Source organism: Siniperca chuatsi, linkage group LG17, assembly GCF_020085105.1.
Source record: "Siniperca chuatsi isolate FFG_IHB_CAS linkage group LG17, ASM2008510v1, whole genome shotgun sequence".
Classification (NCBI taxonomy): Eukaryota; Metazoa; Chordata; class Actinopteri; order Centrarchiformes; family Sinipercidae; genus Siniperca; species Siniperca chuatsi.
In genome coordinates, this window is record NC_058058.1 from 13669719 (window position 1) to 13688748 (window position 19030).

Genomic DNA, 19030 nt, shown 5'->3' on the forward strand with positions numbered 1-19030 from the left:
CCTGCATTTGACCAACATCGAATAAGTTTAGAGTTTCAATAGGCCATCATGCACTTACTTTACCTGTAATTTTCTCTGTTACCACCAGTCTCTAACATGCACGTGTCATTAACACATTTATAGATGATACATTTTACCTCTACACTAAAGCTATTATATTTTATTAAATTTAAAAATAGTGACAATTTTAAAGGACTATATGGACTATAAGCAAGACGATTTTGATCTTGTCAGAACAGAAAAGGCTGATCTTGTACCATTATTGCCATGGAGAGATCAGGATAAAAATGTCTCAAAGACCCTGCAACCCTTCTGCCTGTACATGGCGTGGGCTAAATGTGAACTACGTGGGGGACTGCTGTGAAGTTCAGGCATCCCTCTGCAGCTTGTCTCATTGATTCATGTGGGCCTAAATGTCAGCACCAGCAGGGCAGAGGACCATGGTAAAGAGTGCAGGGTGATGGAGGCTAAAGGCAGTGTGTTCCACAGCCTCGTCTCAGAATAGCCTGCTTGACTCTGACGCAGTCAAAGGACAAGACATCATTGATTAGGGGGCTAAAAGATCATTATGTCTACAGATAAATTTACTGTAAAGATTTACAGTATTTTCTGATAAGTACTTACCATGGCTTTACCTGAAAATAAAGGATTAGGATTAATTTTACTATGCAGTAAACGTGCTTACGATCAGCATTTATTTAAATCATATATCATTATCCCTTCCCTCACACTCGTGCCTCTATCCACACCGTATAATTCCTGTATTCCTACGGATCCTTCAATATTTCTTTCATATTCTGTCTATATATTACACACAATGTGACTTAATGGGGGGCTACATAAATATCATGTCATCCGCAAGCCTGGCTTAGAATTATTGACCTGTCAGCTATTGATTTGGTGTCTTTGTTCATGCATTCATGGGTAAGTTCAGTGCTTTGATCATTTTGTGCGTTATGCTTAATCTACATCAAACACACAAGAGGAATCGATAGCTCTTCCTCGTTACATGAATGATAATGAAATCAGCATGATTGCACGGATACTTGTGATTGATTGTAGTCCAGCTTTGAGGGGTTCAGGGAGATGCTGAATCTGCTTTTAACATTTCTTGATCATACTTGTACACTGGTTTCCTCCCACAGTGCAAAACCATGTAGGAAAAATGATCTGGACTCATCTTAAACTTGTCTGTAGTTGTGAATGTGAGTTTGAATGTGTGTGTTAGGGCAGCGGTATACTCGGTCAAACATGTTTTTAGGTGTTCCGAATGACTACACTCAAAGACGAGGTGAAAAGCCAGCCGTCATAGTGAAGGAAGACATTATCATCGTCCTTTTTGATAATGTTGAATTATCAGTAACACTAAAGTAATGCCACCTGCTGAAATTTTAATGCACAGTCCAAACCCAACCAGTTAATCGCCTGTAAACTGCAGTTCCTCGAATGGCCACTTGAGGCTCCAAAAGCGAGCCAATCCCAATCACCCTTATGTTAAAATGCCCAACATTACAGCAGAAATAAACATGTTTACAGCCTGGTACAGAAAATGGTTTTGGTCTCTATAGCTAATTTCCTTTTAAATTATATGAAGTCTTAAAGTTGTGCATAATTAAGGATGTGGCCTTTGAGTGACAGGTGGCTAGTTGCTAGGTGGTTCATCAACCAGGCTTCATTCGGCCCGCTTCAGCTCCACCTCTTTTGCCATTTTTGGATTAGCCAGAGTCAGTCACTGCCAAGATGGCGATGGCCGGAGCCACCAGGAGCCACCTACATTGAGCTTCACAACGGTTCCTCAGAAACCTATGGGTGACGTCACAGACACTACGTCCATGTTTTATACATTCTATGGGTGGCGCTAGAGGAAAAGTCAGGCATTACCAAAGTCAGTGAGATTCATACACAAATACACACATTACTTTTAATTATCTCCTGGGTTCATGCAGTGCAACCGTCCCACTCAGTATATTAGAATAATGACACAGCAAGCCCACTTCTAGCGAAGGGGATGAGGACACCCAGTCAGTAAACAGTCATAGCAGAGTGGATAACACAAAAGTATGAACATTACCTGAACAAATATGCATGAGTCCAGATACACACACATTTTCTCAAAGATTTTGGTGTAAGCTTTGAAAATCGAGGGATAATCTGAACTTTATGCTGTCAGGTAAAAGTAAATAAGGCCAACAGTGTGTTCTAATAATCGTTGTTTTATTGTTGGACATTGTGCGTCAGTTGATCAGTTCAATGGGAGCAAAGGTGTGTGGCAGAGCTGGGGGATCAACACGTAAAACTCAGAATTACAAGTAAGAGCTAGTTTATTTGAGAACAGTAATTTACAAAGTGGTGTTCAGACACCCCTGGGTGTTCTCGTGTGGGGCTCCAGAGGGAAGAGCTTAATCTGAATACTAATGTATTTTACTATGAGCCCAGGAAACAAATGTGAAAAAACTACTTTTTTGAACATCGACTACACTGGAGCTAAGGCTTTTCCATACTAAATTATAACTAAAAAGCCCCAAACTAAAGTTTTCACAGATAAAGGTTTCTCAAAAGCACAGCATTTTATATCCACTTTGTATTTAATTTACTTTACCTGTATTATAGCGTATTATATTTTATTTGCTTAGTACTTCTATTCCTTCTATTCTCAAGTGTGCATTGACGTGATAGTGAGCAGCAGTAATGAAAGAGTTTCCCCTCGGGGATCGATAAAGTATTTCTGATTCTGATTCTGAAAATGAAAAAAAAAAAGTCTATAGTCTAATGTTTAACCTTGTGGGGGTGGTGTGGAGTGGGGGGTTGGGAGTAATGGGCTGTCATTTACATAAACATTTGGGATCCACCACTTGTTTGTCCCCTAGCCTCTTCTGAGAATTCTTCTTTTAGCTTGAAACATGACTGTTTTTGCCTAACAAAAGTAAAACTACCACAGGTACAGTGTAGTCCCTCATTCGTCCAGGAGTGTTCTATCGTAGAAAAGGTTTCAGTCGTAGTCATCTGGACACTGTTTTCAGAATCAAGACGTTTCGGCTCCCATCCGGAAGTCATTCTCAATTGTGAAAAAATTGGACGGGAACTGGAAATTTAAACTACTCTGAGTTACATAAGCCCTGCCCTCAGGAAGGAATCTGCCTGAGTATCTGTTAATAGCTAGTTTCACCTGAAACTGACCTAATAGTTTCAAGATGGCCCAGTAATCAGTAATCAGGCCTATTGTTCTCTGGCTGCAGAGAACAATAGGGCAGGGCTTATGTAACTCAGAGTAGTTTAAATTTCCAGTTCCCGTCCAATTTTTTCACAATTGAGAATGACTTCCGGATGGGAGCCGAAACGTCTTGATTCTGAAAACAGTGTCCAGATGACTACGACTGAAACCTTTTCTACGAGAGCTACCACAGGTACAATAAATTACAGTATATCAAAAACATGATTGTTCCTCATAAGATCATGTTAGGAAAAAAGATCACTTGGCATTGAGCTTAGGCTATAGGCATTTTATCTCCATAGGATTATGATCATAACATAGGATTTTATATACTGCCATCATAGGGGAAGTATAAACCTACTTGTGACCGCCCATGTCACCTTGACATGCCCGCAAAACTAATATTATAGCAGTTACAACGCAGCATTTAGTGCAAGATCACTATAAACTGTGTATTGCAATTACCACAGACCCACTGGGTCCGTAAAAGAATATGGTATAGGAATATTTGGCAGCGTTTTGTGTTTAGGGTTGTCTTATAGGCATTTTGAAGTTGCCGCTGAATGGTGAAGGATGTGATAGGCTGAGGCTAGGGAAGAAAGGAGCTGCTCTCAGTTAGTAGAGCAGTGCCGCTGGAGAGCTCTCTCGTCGACTGCAGGCTCCAGCTAAAAAGACGTGACACCTAACGTTTTATTTTTAATTTTATTTATTAATTTTTCGTCGTCTCGTCACCTCAAACAAGATGTAACTTGTTGACATCACCTCAAATATATTCATGTATTTGAAAAGAGCCGGGAGCGAGTGCGCAGAGACGAGAAGCCGAGCTGTTTTGGCGAATGGAACTTATTGTTGTGCATTTGTTTTGACTATGTTATCCCCAAGTGAGTTTGGCTTCAGTCCGTCTCTGTCCGTCGTCGACCCTTGAATTTTGGGATTTATATCCGAATAGTTTAAGGGAAAGACCGAAGGAGGATTCTGCAAAGCCAGCAAGCTTTTCCTACAGAGCCGGGGATTTAAATCGTCATTTGGTGGTGCTCCGGGAGAGGCGAGAGTCAAAGAAAGAAATTCATGTGGCCATTCTCTCGATAGCCAAACATTTTTTGGGATTGCATAATGAGCAAGGAAAGACCTAAGAGGAATATCATTCAAAAGAAATATGTAAGTAAAAACACACCTTTTCTTAAATTGCTCACAAATGCAATTGCTCTATTCAAGTTTGCCTTGCTCGTCTCGATGAAAATGCATAAACTTTCATCACGGGCTGTGAAGGTTACCATCAGGGAGCTTGTGTGCTATTTGGGTCAAATATCCTTTTAAAAGGTAACGGCTAAGTTGCCTCAGCGTGTTAACAATTACATGCTTTTTATTTAAAGAGACAGCAATGTTTATTCAGTGTGTGTTGCAGCGTTTCTTCGACATCAGACATGTTTTAGGCTATTTGAATATCGGGGGCGTTGGGGGATTGCTTCGCTCATTTTGACTCGTTTTAACGCGTGGTGGGGGATGCACGGTGTGTCTTGGCTACGTGATAAAGCTATAAAAGGTTTTTAATTAAAAGACTTGGCAAACTGTTTCCAGAAAAGGCTTTTGTTCGCTCCCCATTTCTTCCTATTCAAAGCCGTGAAGACAAGCCTGTCGGCCATGGCTCAGCTATTTCGGCTTCCATTTCGTCCCATGCTGAGCATTTTATCTCCGCTTTAAACTGAGCTCTTTGCTCGTGAATGTAAGACCATTCTCATGCTGCAGTTTATGTATAGAGTTTATGTTAAACGTAGCGTTGTGTCTGTCGGCGCTGTGTGTTTTTTACTGGAGGGCTGGCAAACCGACATGTTTCGCGGACTGTTGTGGCTCTTTAATTTTCTCCATAAAGAGTGAGGGAGAGCAGGAGGAAAGGGGGTCATGCAATTCAGCATAATCGTTCAATTTCCAACACTTGAAACGGTGTGGGGACACTCTTGGCGTTGTTATGATGCGGTTGTCTTCGCTATTAGCCCTACTATAAATGATAAATCCGGCAGGGTCTCAGTCATTTTGCAGGTCTCCGTGTGACCTCTGTGAGCGAGCAGATATTGCAGCAGTCCGCTGTGGGATAACTCCATTTTTGCAATACTACGGGGGATTAGCTTACAAGCGTTTGGGTCTCGTCCTCAGCTACCGAATTCGCATTAGACTGCACATTATGTGGTCGATGTGATTGAACACAATGTTTCTGAATGAGCCAATCTTTTTAAGAGGCTGTGTTCAGTCGCATTGCAGAGGCTCATGTATGAAGCGATACCAAGAAGCAACCATTTTCTTTCTGCAAGTAACACTGGTGAATTTATGGGGAAGGGGCTGTGAAATAAAGCAGTTCAGCCTAATCTTGGCTTAAATTGTAGTCTTGGGTTAGGCGTTGGTCTGGCGAACACCTATTTGTCCTCCCTCATGACTGAAACAAAGAGTTTTTAATCTTGCAAAGTGTGAATGGCTCAGCATATCACTGATTAAGTTACCATGTATCGTTTTTCATGAAGACTACGCGCCGGCCGGGCCTCTGTGTTATGGGCTCTAAAGTTTGTTGCACTTATTTGATTAACTTATAGATTGTTGCTGTGCATTATACTCACGCGCCTAATGGACACAGTGTTGCGTTTAATTGCACTAGGCAAAGCCCGTCATGTCTGTTAATGCTCTGAAGCTGAAATCAGCAGAGCTAACCGCCCCCACCCCGTCCAAACAACACGTGGAGTGTCTTTTATAAAGTGTTAACTCCTGCAGGCACTTTGGTTGCTGAATAAACCGAAAACGGAACAATTCGTCACATTTATTTGGTGCTGAAATAAAATATTGCAAAAGGCCAAAGTGAGCAACAGGTTTGTAGGCGCAAGAGAGCAGTTAGACTAAATACAAAAAGGTTTGTTTCCATGCATTCTTGCATGCAGCTTAATTCAGCTGGGGATTTGTCTGTTTCTCTGAAGTATAGAGAATTAAATACATTTCATGTGTAATCAATTAAAGCATAGTCTGAGTATTTCTGCTAATAGTCTTTTCTCAAGAACTCTTTGTTTTTTATGGCTGCATTTATATAGTTCTCCATGTGGTTTCTGACACATAATATCTGTACATGTCTTAGTAAACATGGTGCATTGCAGCCCAGTCTGTTGTGTATAACATTAGTATTAGATGATTAACATTCCATAGTGTTCTTTGTCATAGTCAGAGCTGACTTTTTAAATATTCAACCGTGACAGTGACTTTTCACTTCCAGTGACCAAGTAGTTTCAGTTACTTTAACATTACCATAACCATACTTTAATTGCCTTGTGTTGAAAAAGTGGGTTGAATTGTAAAGTAAACAACAAAGTTCCCTCTGAATTGAGGAAACAGGATGTGCCATATAATTGATGACTAACCGAAACAAAAGTCCCCACTTAAAATTGAGCCAGACTACGATGGCCACCAGTGTCACCTTCTAAAATTGGATGGGCTATTTTTATTTGGTCTATTCATAACTAACTATTCATAAGAACATCAGGGCTGTGGAAATGGTTTGACTGTGTTTCTGTCCCGTGTGTGTGTGGGGGGGGGGGGTGCGCGCGTGCATGTGTGTCACATCTGTCATGTGTTTTCAGCAGCTGCAGTTAATGCATAAAGTCTGGTCCAGACCAAATAAGGCTCACAAATGTGCATTTCTGCAACAACCTGGAGGAGTCCAGTTCCCCGAGCCCCCCTCCAGGCTTTGAGACATGACCCCCCCCTCCTTAATTAGCGTAAGACAATTATACATGCTTGGCTTAACCATTTCCCCTGAAACATGAGTGTGAGTTGTTACCCCTCCACCCCCACCCGCTGCACCCAACAAACAACCTCTATCTGTGAATTATATTAAAATTCATCAGTCATAAAATGATTGAAAAAGGGGGATGAGTCCGTAATAAAAGCAAACAAGGCAATTACCATTTTCTACTAGAATTTATGACCGCCAATGTGAATGGAACCAAAAAGAAAAGCCAAATGTCCGTGTCAGTTTTCTTTTTTCTCCAAAGATGCTTCGTCACTAATGTCAGGTTGAGTGACACTGCAGGAGCAAGCGAGCACGCGTTCTCTCTGTGCTCCCATTAAAATGATTTTTGTAGGTTTATTTTCTTAATTAGTTGGTGCCTTTCAAGCCAGTGGTTGAGGGTAGGTGCTGTGTAATGGCTGAGGTAGCAAGCGCTAATCTGTGGCAGTGTTGTTCTATCTAACGAAACATGACACACACTGTCTGAGTGCATGTGTGTTTGTGAATGTGTGTAAGCGAGAATAGCAGGAGAGCAAGGCAGAGTGCAGCTCAGTGCAGCCAGGGCCATTTTGTGCGGAGTCGGCTCTTCCTGTAGGCCCCAGCTGGGGCTAGGCCTCTGATTCAAAGGTTGTGTGTGAGTGCGTGTTTGTGTGTACGCATGGTGTGTGTGTGAGACAAGCACAGCTGCTGCAGGGGCCTTTACAAATGTAAAGAGGCTGTCAGTGTTTGTTTCATCAGGCGCACAACTGATGAGGGCCAAGTTGAAAATCCATTGCACTGTGAGTGTGTGCGTTGAGCGTGCACAAAAAGAGGAAACAAAAATAGAGAGTGGGGGCAGAATGGGGAGTGCAAAGGCACAGACTCTCCCCCTCCTCTCCTCCTTTTCCTCTCTTTATCTCCCTGTCTCCCTGTCTCTGTTTCGCTCTCTCGTTCTTGGGCTGTCCAAATGAAATGTGGGCCTCGTGTAGGACCATGAAGAGAGGGTCACAGGGTTGTTTTTTCACCGTGCCGGAGCCTCAATGCGCTTCATTTAACCTTATGTTTCAATGCAAATTATTCCTTCATAAGCTCCCTTCTCCTCACGTGTGCAACATGGCAGGGTTCACTTTGCAACCTCCCTGTCACTATGGCTACTAGGGCAAACCAAAGTGTACTGTGGCAAAAGCAACATTTTACTGCCTGTTTATTTGACACTGTTTTCGCTATGGTTACTTTCCACGTGGCACCTGTGAAAGGCACTATGGGAAAAGATAACAGTGCTTTCCATATGTGCTTGTTCATTTTGTCAGCGTTGCTTTAGACAGTTTTTCTGTGAATGTATACCCATGCAGAATGTAAAGCCATGAGTGTTTCATGTTTTGAAACCAGCAGGATGTGGTGGGGATAGCCTTAAACAAAAGGCAACAGAGGATAATCCTTTTTTCATTTGAAAATAACATCACCCTGCTTTTATTGTTTTTATTTTTTATTATTTTATTCACCAATGGGGAAAAATCAAAGCTTTGATTACGTTGCCAAATTGTATCAGCGTGGCATAAAAGTAACTGCCAGGAATATAAAAAGTCTTCATGAAGATTGCCAGCAATTTACACACAATGGAAAATAACTGAAACAAACCAGGAGTTTGAGTGTCATTTACACTGTGCACAGACAACATAAAGCATACTATATATGTATACTTCACACCATTTCTAAGAAACAGGAAATGCACAACACATAACCAGATGTATTCTCAGCCTTATTTCTCTTTGTGTCTTAGTGACAATTCATTTTCTACTGCAGTGAAATTTGTCAGGTGAACATTGCCTCAGTTCATGTGTTTTTAAAGCAGGGAGGAAGCAGTCCTTCCCATGCTGCAGGCGCAGCCTCATGTCCCTTTGGCCTCATCTCTCCTCTCGCAGGGCCTGCCGACTTGACAAGCACTGCCAGAAAAATTTCTGGGAGTGAAGTTGGCGAGTGAAGAGCCCAGCCTCTTTAATTCAGCCTTATTTATTTATGTATTTAATAAGTTTGTGCTGAAATGAGGAGAAGGGAGCCTTTTTTCCCCCTTAAATAAAGTGTGCTTTGCCAACAGAGTTTACTGCATCGTTACAGGCGCTCTGTGAGCTGCCGGCTTCAATTTGGACTGCCGATGGATGTTCAGCGGCCAAATGCATCACCACTCAGCTCTTTTCTCTGACATAAATAGACTCTCTCTCCCTGTTGACTCTTTACTGTCTCTGCCCCCCTCTTTTTCTCTTGTGTCTGTTTTCTACAGCATTATGTCACACACAAGGCACAAACTCCTGTTATGCAATATGACCTTTTCTCTTATCAGCTGTTGACATTGAGCACAATCTCCGGGTCTTTGCTGGCACCAGCTCACTCACTCTCACACAACACGCACACTCAGGCAAAGGTCTTTAGGTGTGCACCTGCAGTCAGTAGGTGAGAGAAACTGGTTTTAAAGCCAGCCTTGCAAGGTGTCTTGTGGATATCAGCAGCGTAGGCTATTTACCGTAGTAATGACATAAACTGGGTGTGACCGTCTTTGTTATATGGCATGTGTGTTTCTGTCATGAGCACTGTGTGCGTAGGCTTGTGTAGGTGTGTTTTATAGCAATATGCTCCAATAGTTGGACACAAGGGATGGTTGGACACAGTTGTGGACGGCCAATGCACAATGCGTGTGTGTCATGTACACCACGTGCGTTCCCTCCGTGCGCGTCTTCATTCTGCCGAGTGATTTATATCCTCCTGCTCCTGTGGGTTTGGATGGAGATTTGGGGGCAGCTGGTCAGGCCCTGAGAGGCTCTGTGTGTGTGTGTAAATGTGTATGTGAACACACATGCTCACTCGTGTGTGTGAGAGTGAGTGAGAATGAGTGAGTGGTTGCCACAGCTTATCCGTTCAGGATCCCTATGAAGCTGAATCAACACTTTAGCTTTGTCTTTGGTTTGGCCTTGCAGGCTTTATGGGGGCCCATGAAGGACATTCAGCAATAGTAGAATGAAAAGAAAACAATTGCGCTATTTTAATTCACTATATCTTTCTGCAAGCATTGTCAATTTTTTTTATTTACTTATTTATTAATTTATTTTTTATTTAGAAAAATACACAATCATCTTACAAATCATCAGGTGTCTTTTTGTTTTTTAGTTCAAATTTAAGCTTAGCCATGGGCTTCTCTTTAAGCTCTGTAAAGCTGAAATAGGAGGCATTAGGTTGTTTTTTCATCTGTTTTTGAATCACCAAGCTATTGTAGCTTAGTCTGGCATTAGCTTTTAATGACCATTATGTACATCTCTCAGACAACCTCTTGACAGATCTCTGCTCACCCTCTCCCCACTCTTCATCTCAGCTACATCAGTTTAATAAACACTCCTTACATTTTCATCTTGTGGTCAATCCCATCTGATCCCCTATTGTGACACCGTCGTCTTTACACATCCAGTGAATTAAGCCTCGGGGGATGAAGCAACAGAGCAGAGGCTCAGTCGGTATCGATCCTCCATTACTCCCTCTCTTTCTGCCCAGAATACCACAGTTTCACTGTCAAACATTTGCCAGTAAGACTCTGTAGGCAACATCATAAAAGGTCTTGACTGTGATTCTAAGATCAGGAAATCCTGAAGCTTTGCTAAGAAAATGCTATATGCTGACTTATATTTTCTGTGAAGATAGCTGGTTGTACAGTGTCATCAGATTTCAGTCTGGGAATACTATTCAGTTTTACCATTCAGTGTACATTCATAACTGTTCTTGTTACGTGTTACGGTCCCACAAGCTTTCTACCAAGTGCAATAATCTATGAATCATTCTTTTTATGATGAAGCAGTTTGTTTCTTCCTGCCAGCAAGCCACTGGCCACTCAATTCAGGCCCTCTTTGGCACAGCGCTGCCTTGGCTGATGAAACGCTCCCTCATTTAATCTCTCACAAGGGTATTTTCCTGTGATAACTTTTTTTTATATTTAACTATCATTGTCCCACTTTTTCTCAACAGTCATTTGTGGCTCTCCAACATGCATGGCTAGTTGTGGAACAGTGACCTCCCTTCTGTTAAAGCGCTCTCGAATGCAACCCTTTTCACCAAGCATTTGGCCCCTTGCGAGGGAGGCCTTAATTCAGGATGCCCCCCTCCCAACCAGGGGAGTAATGAGCCAGTGGAGCAAAGTGGCTGGGTGACCACTGTTGCTGCCTAATCTCTACTTCTCAGCCCTCGCTGAATGATGATGATGATAATAATGATAATAATAATAATAAAAAATAATAATTAATAATAAAGCAGAATAGTAGTTGTATGTCTTGTGGTTTTTGACTGATTAGAGGAAAATAACTGGTTACAGAAAAGGTGTTAACTACATCTGGCCCTCACTTGTACAAATTCTGCCCGCCAAACTATATGTGGAGGATGGGTGAGCATGATTAAATGCTGAAATCATGATTGGTGGAAGGGTATCAGTGCTGCTGAGTTGTTGGATGTGCTGGTTCCCGTGTCAGCTCTCATGTGAGGAAACAGGAGGAATGAGAAGGTAGTGGTGGTGGGTGGTTGAGGGCTGTAAGAGGCAGAATAAACGGTTTATTTGATTTGCAGGTCAATATATAAACATTCTGTTTGCGTCTATCCTCCACCCCCATCCTCCAACTGCCATGAGAAACGCATTACTTCCCCCCCATCTTGTCTTGTAATAGAATACTGAGTGGATTTTTTTCCCTCTGTTCCACTCTATCTCTCTCACCTCCTCCCTCTCAACCCGTTCGCTCTATTACTCAGCACAGCTACAAAGAGAGGAAAGAGGCGTTGGGAGCTTTCTGTGGGATAACGCTGGAGAGAGGACGGAGAAAGCGGGGGTCTTTTCTCCTCGCCTAGCTGCAAAATTTCCTCGCAGTTGCAGAGGAGGAGCCAACGCACAATCAGCAGGATCTGTTCCCTTGTCTTTGCACTCAGTATAAATTTTACTGAGTATGTGTGTTTGCATGTGATAATCATTTGCTTGAAAGATCAGACTGCTTAGCGACATGATTAGGTTGTTGGCAGTTTTGCAACTCTCTTCTCTCGGTCTCCCACTCAGTCGGCATCTCGCATTCTTCCATCCGTTTTGTTTTGATTTGGTCTGCCAAAGGAAACTTTGGAATCCTATCCAGTTTGATCTTACACAGCTGTGTGAATTAACCCCCTTCAACATCACCTTGCCAGACACACACACACACCCCAACATACTAACATGCATTCACACATGTAATCTGGCCCTCTGGGGTTGTCATTTTGCACTTGGTAAATCTTGTCCTTTCTGTAACGCCTTTGCAAAAATTAAATTTAAAGAGCCTTTGGACACATTTTCAGTTTTTTTTGTTTTTTTTTATGTATTTTGTGCTGTTACCAAACATTTTTTATTTAAAGTGAATTGTTTATATTTGCTGTAATAAGTGTTTATTCATTGTAATCTTGTTATATAAAGCACTTGGGGGTGTCCCTGGGGTTGTTCTTATTCCCATAAATGAAAAACGGTATGAAAAACAGTATGAACTGACAAGAGGAATATTGATTTTTTTTTTTTTTTTTTTTTGAGCAATAGGTGCTTTTTAAGTTTTTCCACAGAGAGAAGCAGAGTGTGAGTCAAAGGTATTGTTCTCCCTGTTTTTAACCTCTGCTCAATAGATGAGGGCTTTTATAATTCTCCTGGCTGCGTGATTTCCTCCAGGCCTCACAGCAGGGAGCTAGAGTGCATGGTACACTGAGGGAAGGGCGCCAGAGTCTGGGCTGAATGTCTGGCTGGCCTCCCCTGGCCCTGGATCAAACATCACAAGGCCTGGGGCCTTGGAAATCACAACCTGTGATCGTCAAGGAGAAGAAATCCAAGAGGATAGAAATAATCAAATTAGGCACCATCTCAAGTGGAATATCCACAGTGACGGCGAGGCCTGTCTGCTGATCTGTCAAAAATAACAACACAACAATAACAATATGCAGCTCCTGAAAAGCACATGTACATCGCAACGGCTGACACAAGTGCTCACTGTTTTAGATTTGTTTGAGAATGTTGATAGGAAACGAGATAACCACTGGTTGAATCCAAGCCTGACTGTCGTGGATGTACGCTCACTTTCACACGTTTGAAATGAGTAATACAGGTGTTGGTTAGCACTTAACTCGAAACAAAGTCTGGGTAAACACAATTTGTAAGCCAACTAGCAGGAAGTTACCATGGTGACTAGAGAGTATTACCCCCCCACCACTTTATTCTCTGTGCCTCGGGGTGTGTGTGTGTGTGTGTGTGTGTGTGTGTGTGTGTGTGTGTGTGGGGGGGTAAGGCATGTATGACTGGGGGGACTTATACCCCCCACCCCCAGGTTTCTATAGAAACTGACAGGCTGACAAGGTTACTGAGCAAGTCAAACATCTCTTCCTCTTTGTATCAGAGCTAGCATGAGGGTGTGGAACTAGATGAAGAGTAAAGTTAGATTATTGTTGGAGCATCTGGTTCCTGGCTGCATTCTGGGGGAAGTTACTAGATCTGTCTTGCAATCATGTGAGTCAGAGAAATCAAGTGTGTAGCTGTGAAACTGAGAAAATGTAGTTGAGAAGGGACATTTTATGTACAAAAGTTGGTATTGGATTAGTTGGGTTTTTAGCAATAGAAATTTATATTTGAGACTTTAATTACTTCCAAAGACTAAACTGTTGCCTCTAAGCATGTGGTAAAACTGATAAGAGAGAAAATAAACACCCTTTTATTTTGATAATCATTTGTAGAGCCCTTTTAAGAGAATAGAAAATGTGCATTTTTGTTAATACTTTTACTTTATTTAGTCATCTGGTTTTCTTGTATTACCCAGCTGTTGAAACGTCTATTCACTACGTTCAATAGTCATAAGAAACTGGTAAGCTTTCACAGTTTATGATGTTGGCCAATTTCCTGACAGTAGATCAGTTATTTTACTATTATCGACAGTCATTTTCTTTTTGACAAAAACACCCCCACCATTCAGTCACTGAAATCAAGAGTGGAATTTCATATTACTCATACCATTCAGTCAGATATGACTGTTGTTTTTAATTCCTGTCGTGTTCCTGAGGTGGAGAAGTGATACATGAATTCTTCATACGCCGTTTTATTTTATTATGTGCATGAATAAATCAAACAAACAAATATGACAAAAGAAGGGAGCCGTAGCAGGTATAAGATCTACTTATGCCATTGTAGTGTGTTGCATCATAATAAATGATCCTTGCAGTGTTTCTTAATGTTTCTAATGTCTGTAGCTGTATTTATAACATTAGCTGTGACTTGCATCTTTATGTGGCACAGAGTTTTCAGTCAGAACGTCTTGTGCATGTTGTCACCTAACAACTTGAAACTAAATGACAAAGGGTCAGTTCACCCTATATCACAAAAAAATTCTCACTCACCCTTACTGGTATCTAGTTGTGCAGACAGTTTCACTTTTATCTGCTGGGATTTCATTGGGACTATGTCCTTCCACTGAAGAAATAGTCCCAAACAAAACTGTCCACAGCAAGTCTGAAGCTTATTCAGAGTAACAGGGACATTGTTTCTGTACACACTGATATTAAGTTTTCTGATTTAAACTTTCAGTGCTTTAAGTAGCACAAGATGGTTTTCATTTAACTCCTTTTATTGGGGTTGCAGCAGAAATCTCAGTCGAATATCTCGAAACCTAAGCACATAAAACCAAAACTATATGCGTAGCTAGATACCACTAAGTGTATGTTTTTGTGTGTGTGTGTTACATGCTTTTTTGTTTAAAAAAAAAAAAAAATGTTTTGGGTAATTTAACCCTTTTTTAAGTGCGTGAGCTAAACTACTAAACCCACAACATAAATGCCTGTATTGAAGAGATAAACCATGTGTGTCATACAAGTTGGAAAAATTTGGTCAAAGTCTTTCCAGGAAAAGGTGCAACCAGTAACATTAAGTATTTGCCATGGTTGGCTACATGTCTGATGGTGAATTAGAGCTTAGAATAACTAGTGTAAGAAATCTATTGAGTTTGGTATACTGAAACATCATTAATGGATTTATTTGAAAGACTGAGTCAGACAGAATATGTCCAGTAATAAAGTTAGCTAATTTGTAGAGGACTACCAGCTAGCCAAGTGACTCCCATTCATGATTTAACTATACCTGCTCGACCCATGCAGCTTGAGCTGGTATAAGGTTGACATGTTTTGAGCTACCTCTTTCTTCTCAGTGCTTGGACCTAAATTCATTTATTTTACTTCCTATCCAGGCTCCCTTTGAGGTCAATTACCAGTGATAGTCTGCAATATACATGTGGGCTTCTCTTGCTCTCTCTCTCTCGCCCCCCGTCTGTGGGTTGCTAGCTACACTGACACTATCTAATCGCCCCTCATGCATCACCTTCATTCTTCATCCCCACTGTACCAATGCCATTATTCACCTCTTTCTCACATTCCATCTACACTGCCAATGTTCCGTTGCTTTTGCACACGATATTTCCTTTACCATGTCTCACTATTCTTATACTCCCTCTTTTCTTGCCATCTCTCACCTTCTCTCTCTCTGTCCCCTGTACTTGGTCAGTCTTGTCCCCCCTTTGTCTCGGCCCCCTAGGCCTTGGAAACTTTGCCTTTGTGTGTGGGTGAGTGGAGCAAGGGGTGGGGTGAGGTACAAGGGTTTTGTCCCAAGCTGTGAGGTGAAAATCATTTCTTAATTGCCTCTTGTCTTTTTTGTGCCAGCGGTTGTGCCAGGGAATGGACTCCTGGGCCTGCACTACAACTCCGTAAGCAGAGGAACTCCCTTGCCTAAGCCCTGGCTTTGTTTCATAACGTTCTCTGGCTACATTTTGTGTGTAATCTGCAGTCATACAGCAATACACGCACATGCGCGCACACACACACACACACGCACACAAACAGAGGCTTTAAAAAGGCTTAAGATGTTGGACACAGCAGAATACAGAGAAAATAGGCTTTGGATGTAGCACTATGAGGTCTAGATGAGTTGTAAATGAGCAGTTGTGCTGCATTGTAAGTTGAGTGTTTCAGTGTGTGTGTGCTTCAGTGTAAAGAACGGTACGTGTTAGATGTTAAGCAATTGGAATCTTTGCACAGTAATTTTCAATATTGTCTGAGATCCTGACTAACATTTGTGAACAGTTTGAGCTGTTTTTGTTTTGTGCTTTTCATCTCACATATTTTGTAATGTATTAAACATGGTGTATGTATGTATGTATGTATGTATTAAAAAAATATAAATAAAAAAACAGCAACTTGGCGCTCACCACAACTTCTTGCAGTTTTCCTAATATCTGCAGCCCTATTTTGTAAGTGTAATCTAGTTTTTAAATCTAGTTTTTGTTCATTAAACTTGGGGTTGCTGTAGTATAAAGCTAGATTCAAATGTAGATATCTCGTTAGCCAAAGCTCTTTTGGAAATGGAACCTGAGAAGCCACATTTTGCTTAAGTTGAAAGATCTTCTGTCTGTTTTTCACCAATTTCATACTGGAGATAAGAATATGATGTGTGTCTAATGACTGTGCGCTCAGCACACTTGACCCATTTAAATGGATCTCATATCACAGGTTCATTTTTGGCCGTTGCGGTTCAGAGACTGATCTGCTAGAGTTTGCACAAGTCAGGAATTCATTTACATGTTATTTAACCATCTGTAACATTAAAGCCTTACCCCTAATCAAAGCAGTAGATTCTGACTCATGTTTAATCCAGGTCAGGAGGAAGGTTGTGAAGCCTGTTTGGATGATGTGTGTTGACCATGGAGACAGGTTGAACCCACGTCATTCAAACGGGCTTTACCCGTGGTCAGGCCCCATTCCTGCCTTTCCTGTCAACTGTCAGCGCAGGGCTGTGGTGGCTTCCATTAACCACCACGCTAACTGGTAATCTTATCTCCCTGACAATCTGCATTAGGCTCAGCCTGCTGCCGGTTAACCCTTTAAAGGCCACAGCACAGGCATAGTTTTTCTTTGATCCCCAATGGTGGAACTGTTGTCGTTTGGGGTTTAAACTTTGGCTTGTTGAAAAGGCCCAAACAGAGTTTGATTGACGGGTCATATTCTGCACTTGATCAGTCTGTCATAGCTGCTTGGACATAGAAGGAGCTTATCTCTCTCTTGCCTCCTCCTTCTGTCAACTCACGAAGAGGATGTATGAATTTCGGAGCAGGCTACTTGCTAGTTGCTTGACTTTGCAGCACAGTCATAGACACACAGCCCCTGATCGCCATAAAATCTGTCTCCCACTCTCCCTCCCTCTGTCTGTCTCACTCCCACTCCCCTTTAATTTTACTCGGCCGCAATATCCTACCTAGACCGTGATTGTTGTTTTCGGAGAGCTGGAGCATTGTTGTTGTAACATAATCATTTAGTCTCCCTCCCGTGGTTCTGGCAAGCTGCACGCTGAAATCTATCCACTGCTCATTTTTATGGGGAGCGAATTTGTTGTAGCTACTGTGACTGCCGCTGGCTCACCTTTTTACGCTGTATTTACCAGTGTAGATGGATATCTCCCCTGCAAAACATTTGAGAGATGACATATGTTATATACACGTTTAATATACCCAAGAGGTCATGCTTGTGAATTTGATTAGCGCAGCTGAAATATGACTGTTGTGATATCGAGTGACTTGGCCTATATTGAATTTTTAATCTCTGTGTCGACTTCAGCTTATAGGACATTCCATTTCTCCTGATCAGTGTTGTTGGAACTGGAGAATTGTTTGGTACCTCATTGCATTAAGTTAGTATAGTTAAACGTGACAAGTCAAGGGTTTGTTTTTAAGGTTAACACAGAACCCTCATTGTGGTATCATTACTGGAAAATACAAGAGGTTGTTGAGGTGATCACAGGAGCGGTTTTTACTCAGGTCAGATTTGTTGACCCTGAATGAGTGTTCAGGACAGCAGTTTAAGCTTGTGCATATAATTTCGAGTAGAGCTAGGGGCCAAGGTGGTATCATGGGAAATGAAGCTGCTTGTGTACTCAGCATCCCCGCCATTCCCTCCTGTTGGTTGCACACAAACCCCCTTGGCCTTTGCCTCAGTTTGTCTTTTTGTCTTTGTCATGTTTCTGTGAATGTACAACTGTGCACACTCACCATGTCATGTGAATTGTAGCAAATCTGTCGACTATCCTTCCACACAAACCATACAAATTAAGACTCACACAGCTCTAAATCTTTTATTTACTTGTCTTGTTATTGTATCTGTAGCACATGCTAAATTCCGTTGATGCAAGATCATAAGGATGCTTAAATCTATTTTTCTCCAACCTCTGCTGCTGTAAAGAGTCATAGATTTCAGTAGATTTTCATGCACAAACTTTAATGCTACTTTTGGCTTTTATTCCATCTTCCTACTTCCTACATCTACTAAGAAATGTCTGTTTAAATTGCAGATGTCTAAGCTAGCACAGTTTATCATTCTCTCCCCTCGTTAGTGAAAAGCTTGCCATAAAAATATCTCTTTTCTTCCGCACTGCAAGAACACCAGATGATCTTGTGGGGTAATTGGATAAGACCCTTGTAAATGTGTCTAGTGCTCGACAGCGAGTTTGCATATGATTTCCATAAACGAGGGTGTTGATATATGAATTACTTGTCAAATGGATTGATTTATGAAGGCGGCTGTCACTCACCGGTGGAGTCTATTCTGAGCGTGCCCAACCTCACCCATCAGTGGCTGACTGACTGGCTGGCTGATTGACTATCTGGCTGACTGATAAAAAATGCAAGGTTATCGAGTAATATCCACCTCCACTGCTTTCTTTTTCCGTTCATCACACTGTAGCTGAGCTTTTTTTCAGGAGTGGACTATTTTTGTCAAATGAGAGGAGAAAAACTCACACAAGACTTAACTTTCCTTATGGGGAAAATTTTCTGCATGGCAAGGAAGTGAATGGATATCCATTGACAGGCTGCAATGCCTTTTTCCTTCTATGTCTCTTTGTCCATTTTCTGTGCCTTCTCCCTCTTCTTTTGTATCTCTCTGGCTGGTAGGTGTTATCAATGCAGCTATTGTCAGGGCTAAAAGAGCAGGGGGGCTCATGAGACCCCCTGACAATGGGCACATGCTTC

At 41.7% G+C, this 19030-nt stretch overlaps 1 protein-coding gene across 1 annotated transcript in view; it reads left to right on the top strand.

Annotated features, from left to right (window-relative positions):
• The first annotated feature begins 3780 nt into the window (after positions 1-3780).
• The window catches only part of jarid2b (jumonji, AT rich interactive domain 2b), a 106964-nt gene continuing 91714 nt past the window's right edge, over positions 3781-19030 (top strand). The window contains exon 1 of the mRNA XM_044170692.1: positions 3781-4369. Within this exon, the coding sequence (XP_044026627.1) occupies positions 4325-4369 (45 nt within the window). The 5' untranslated portion in view covers positions 3781-4324. The remainder of the gene's footprint in view (positions 4370-19030) is intronic.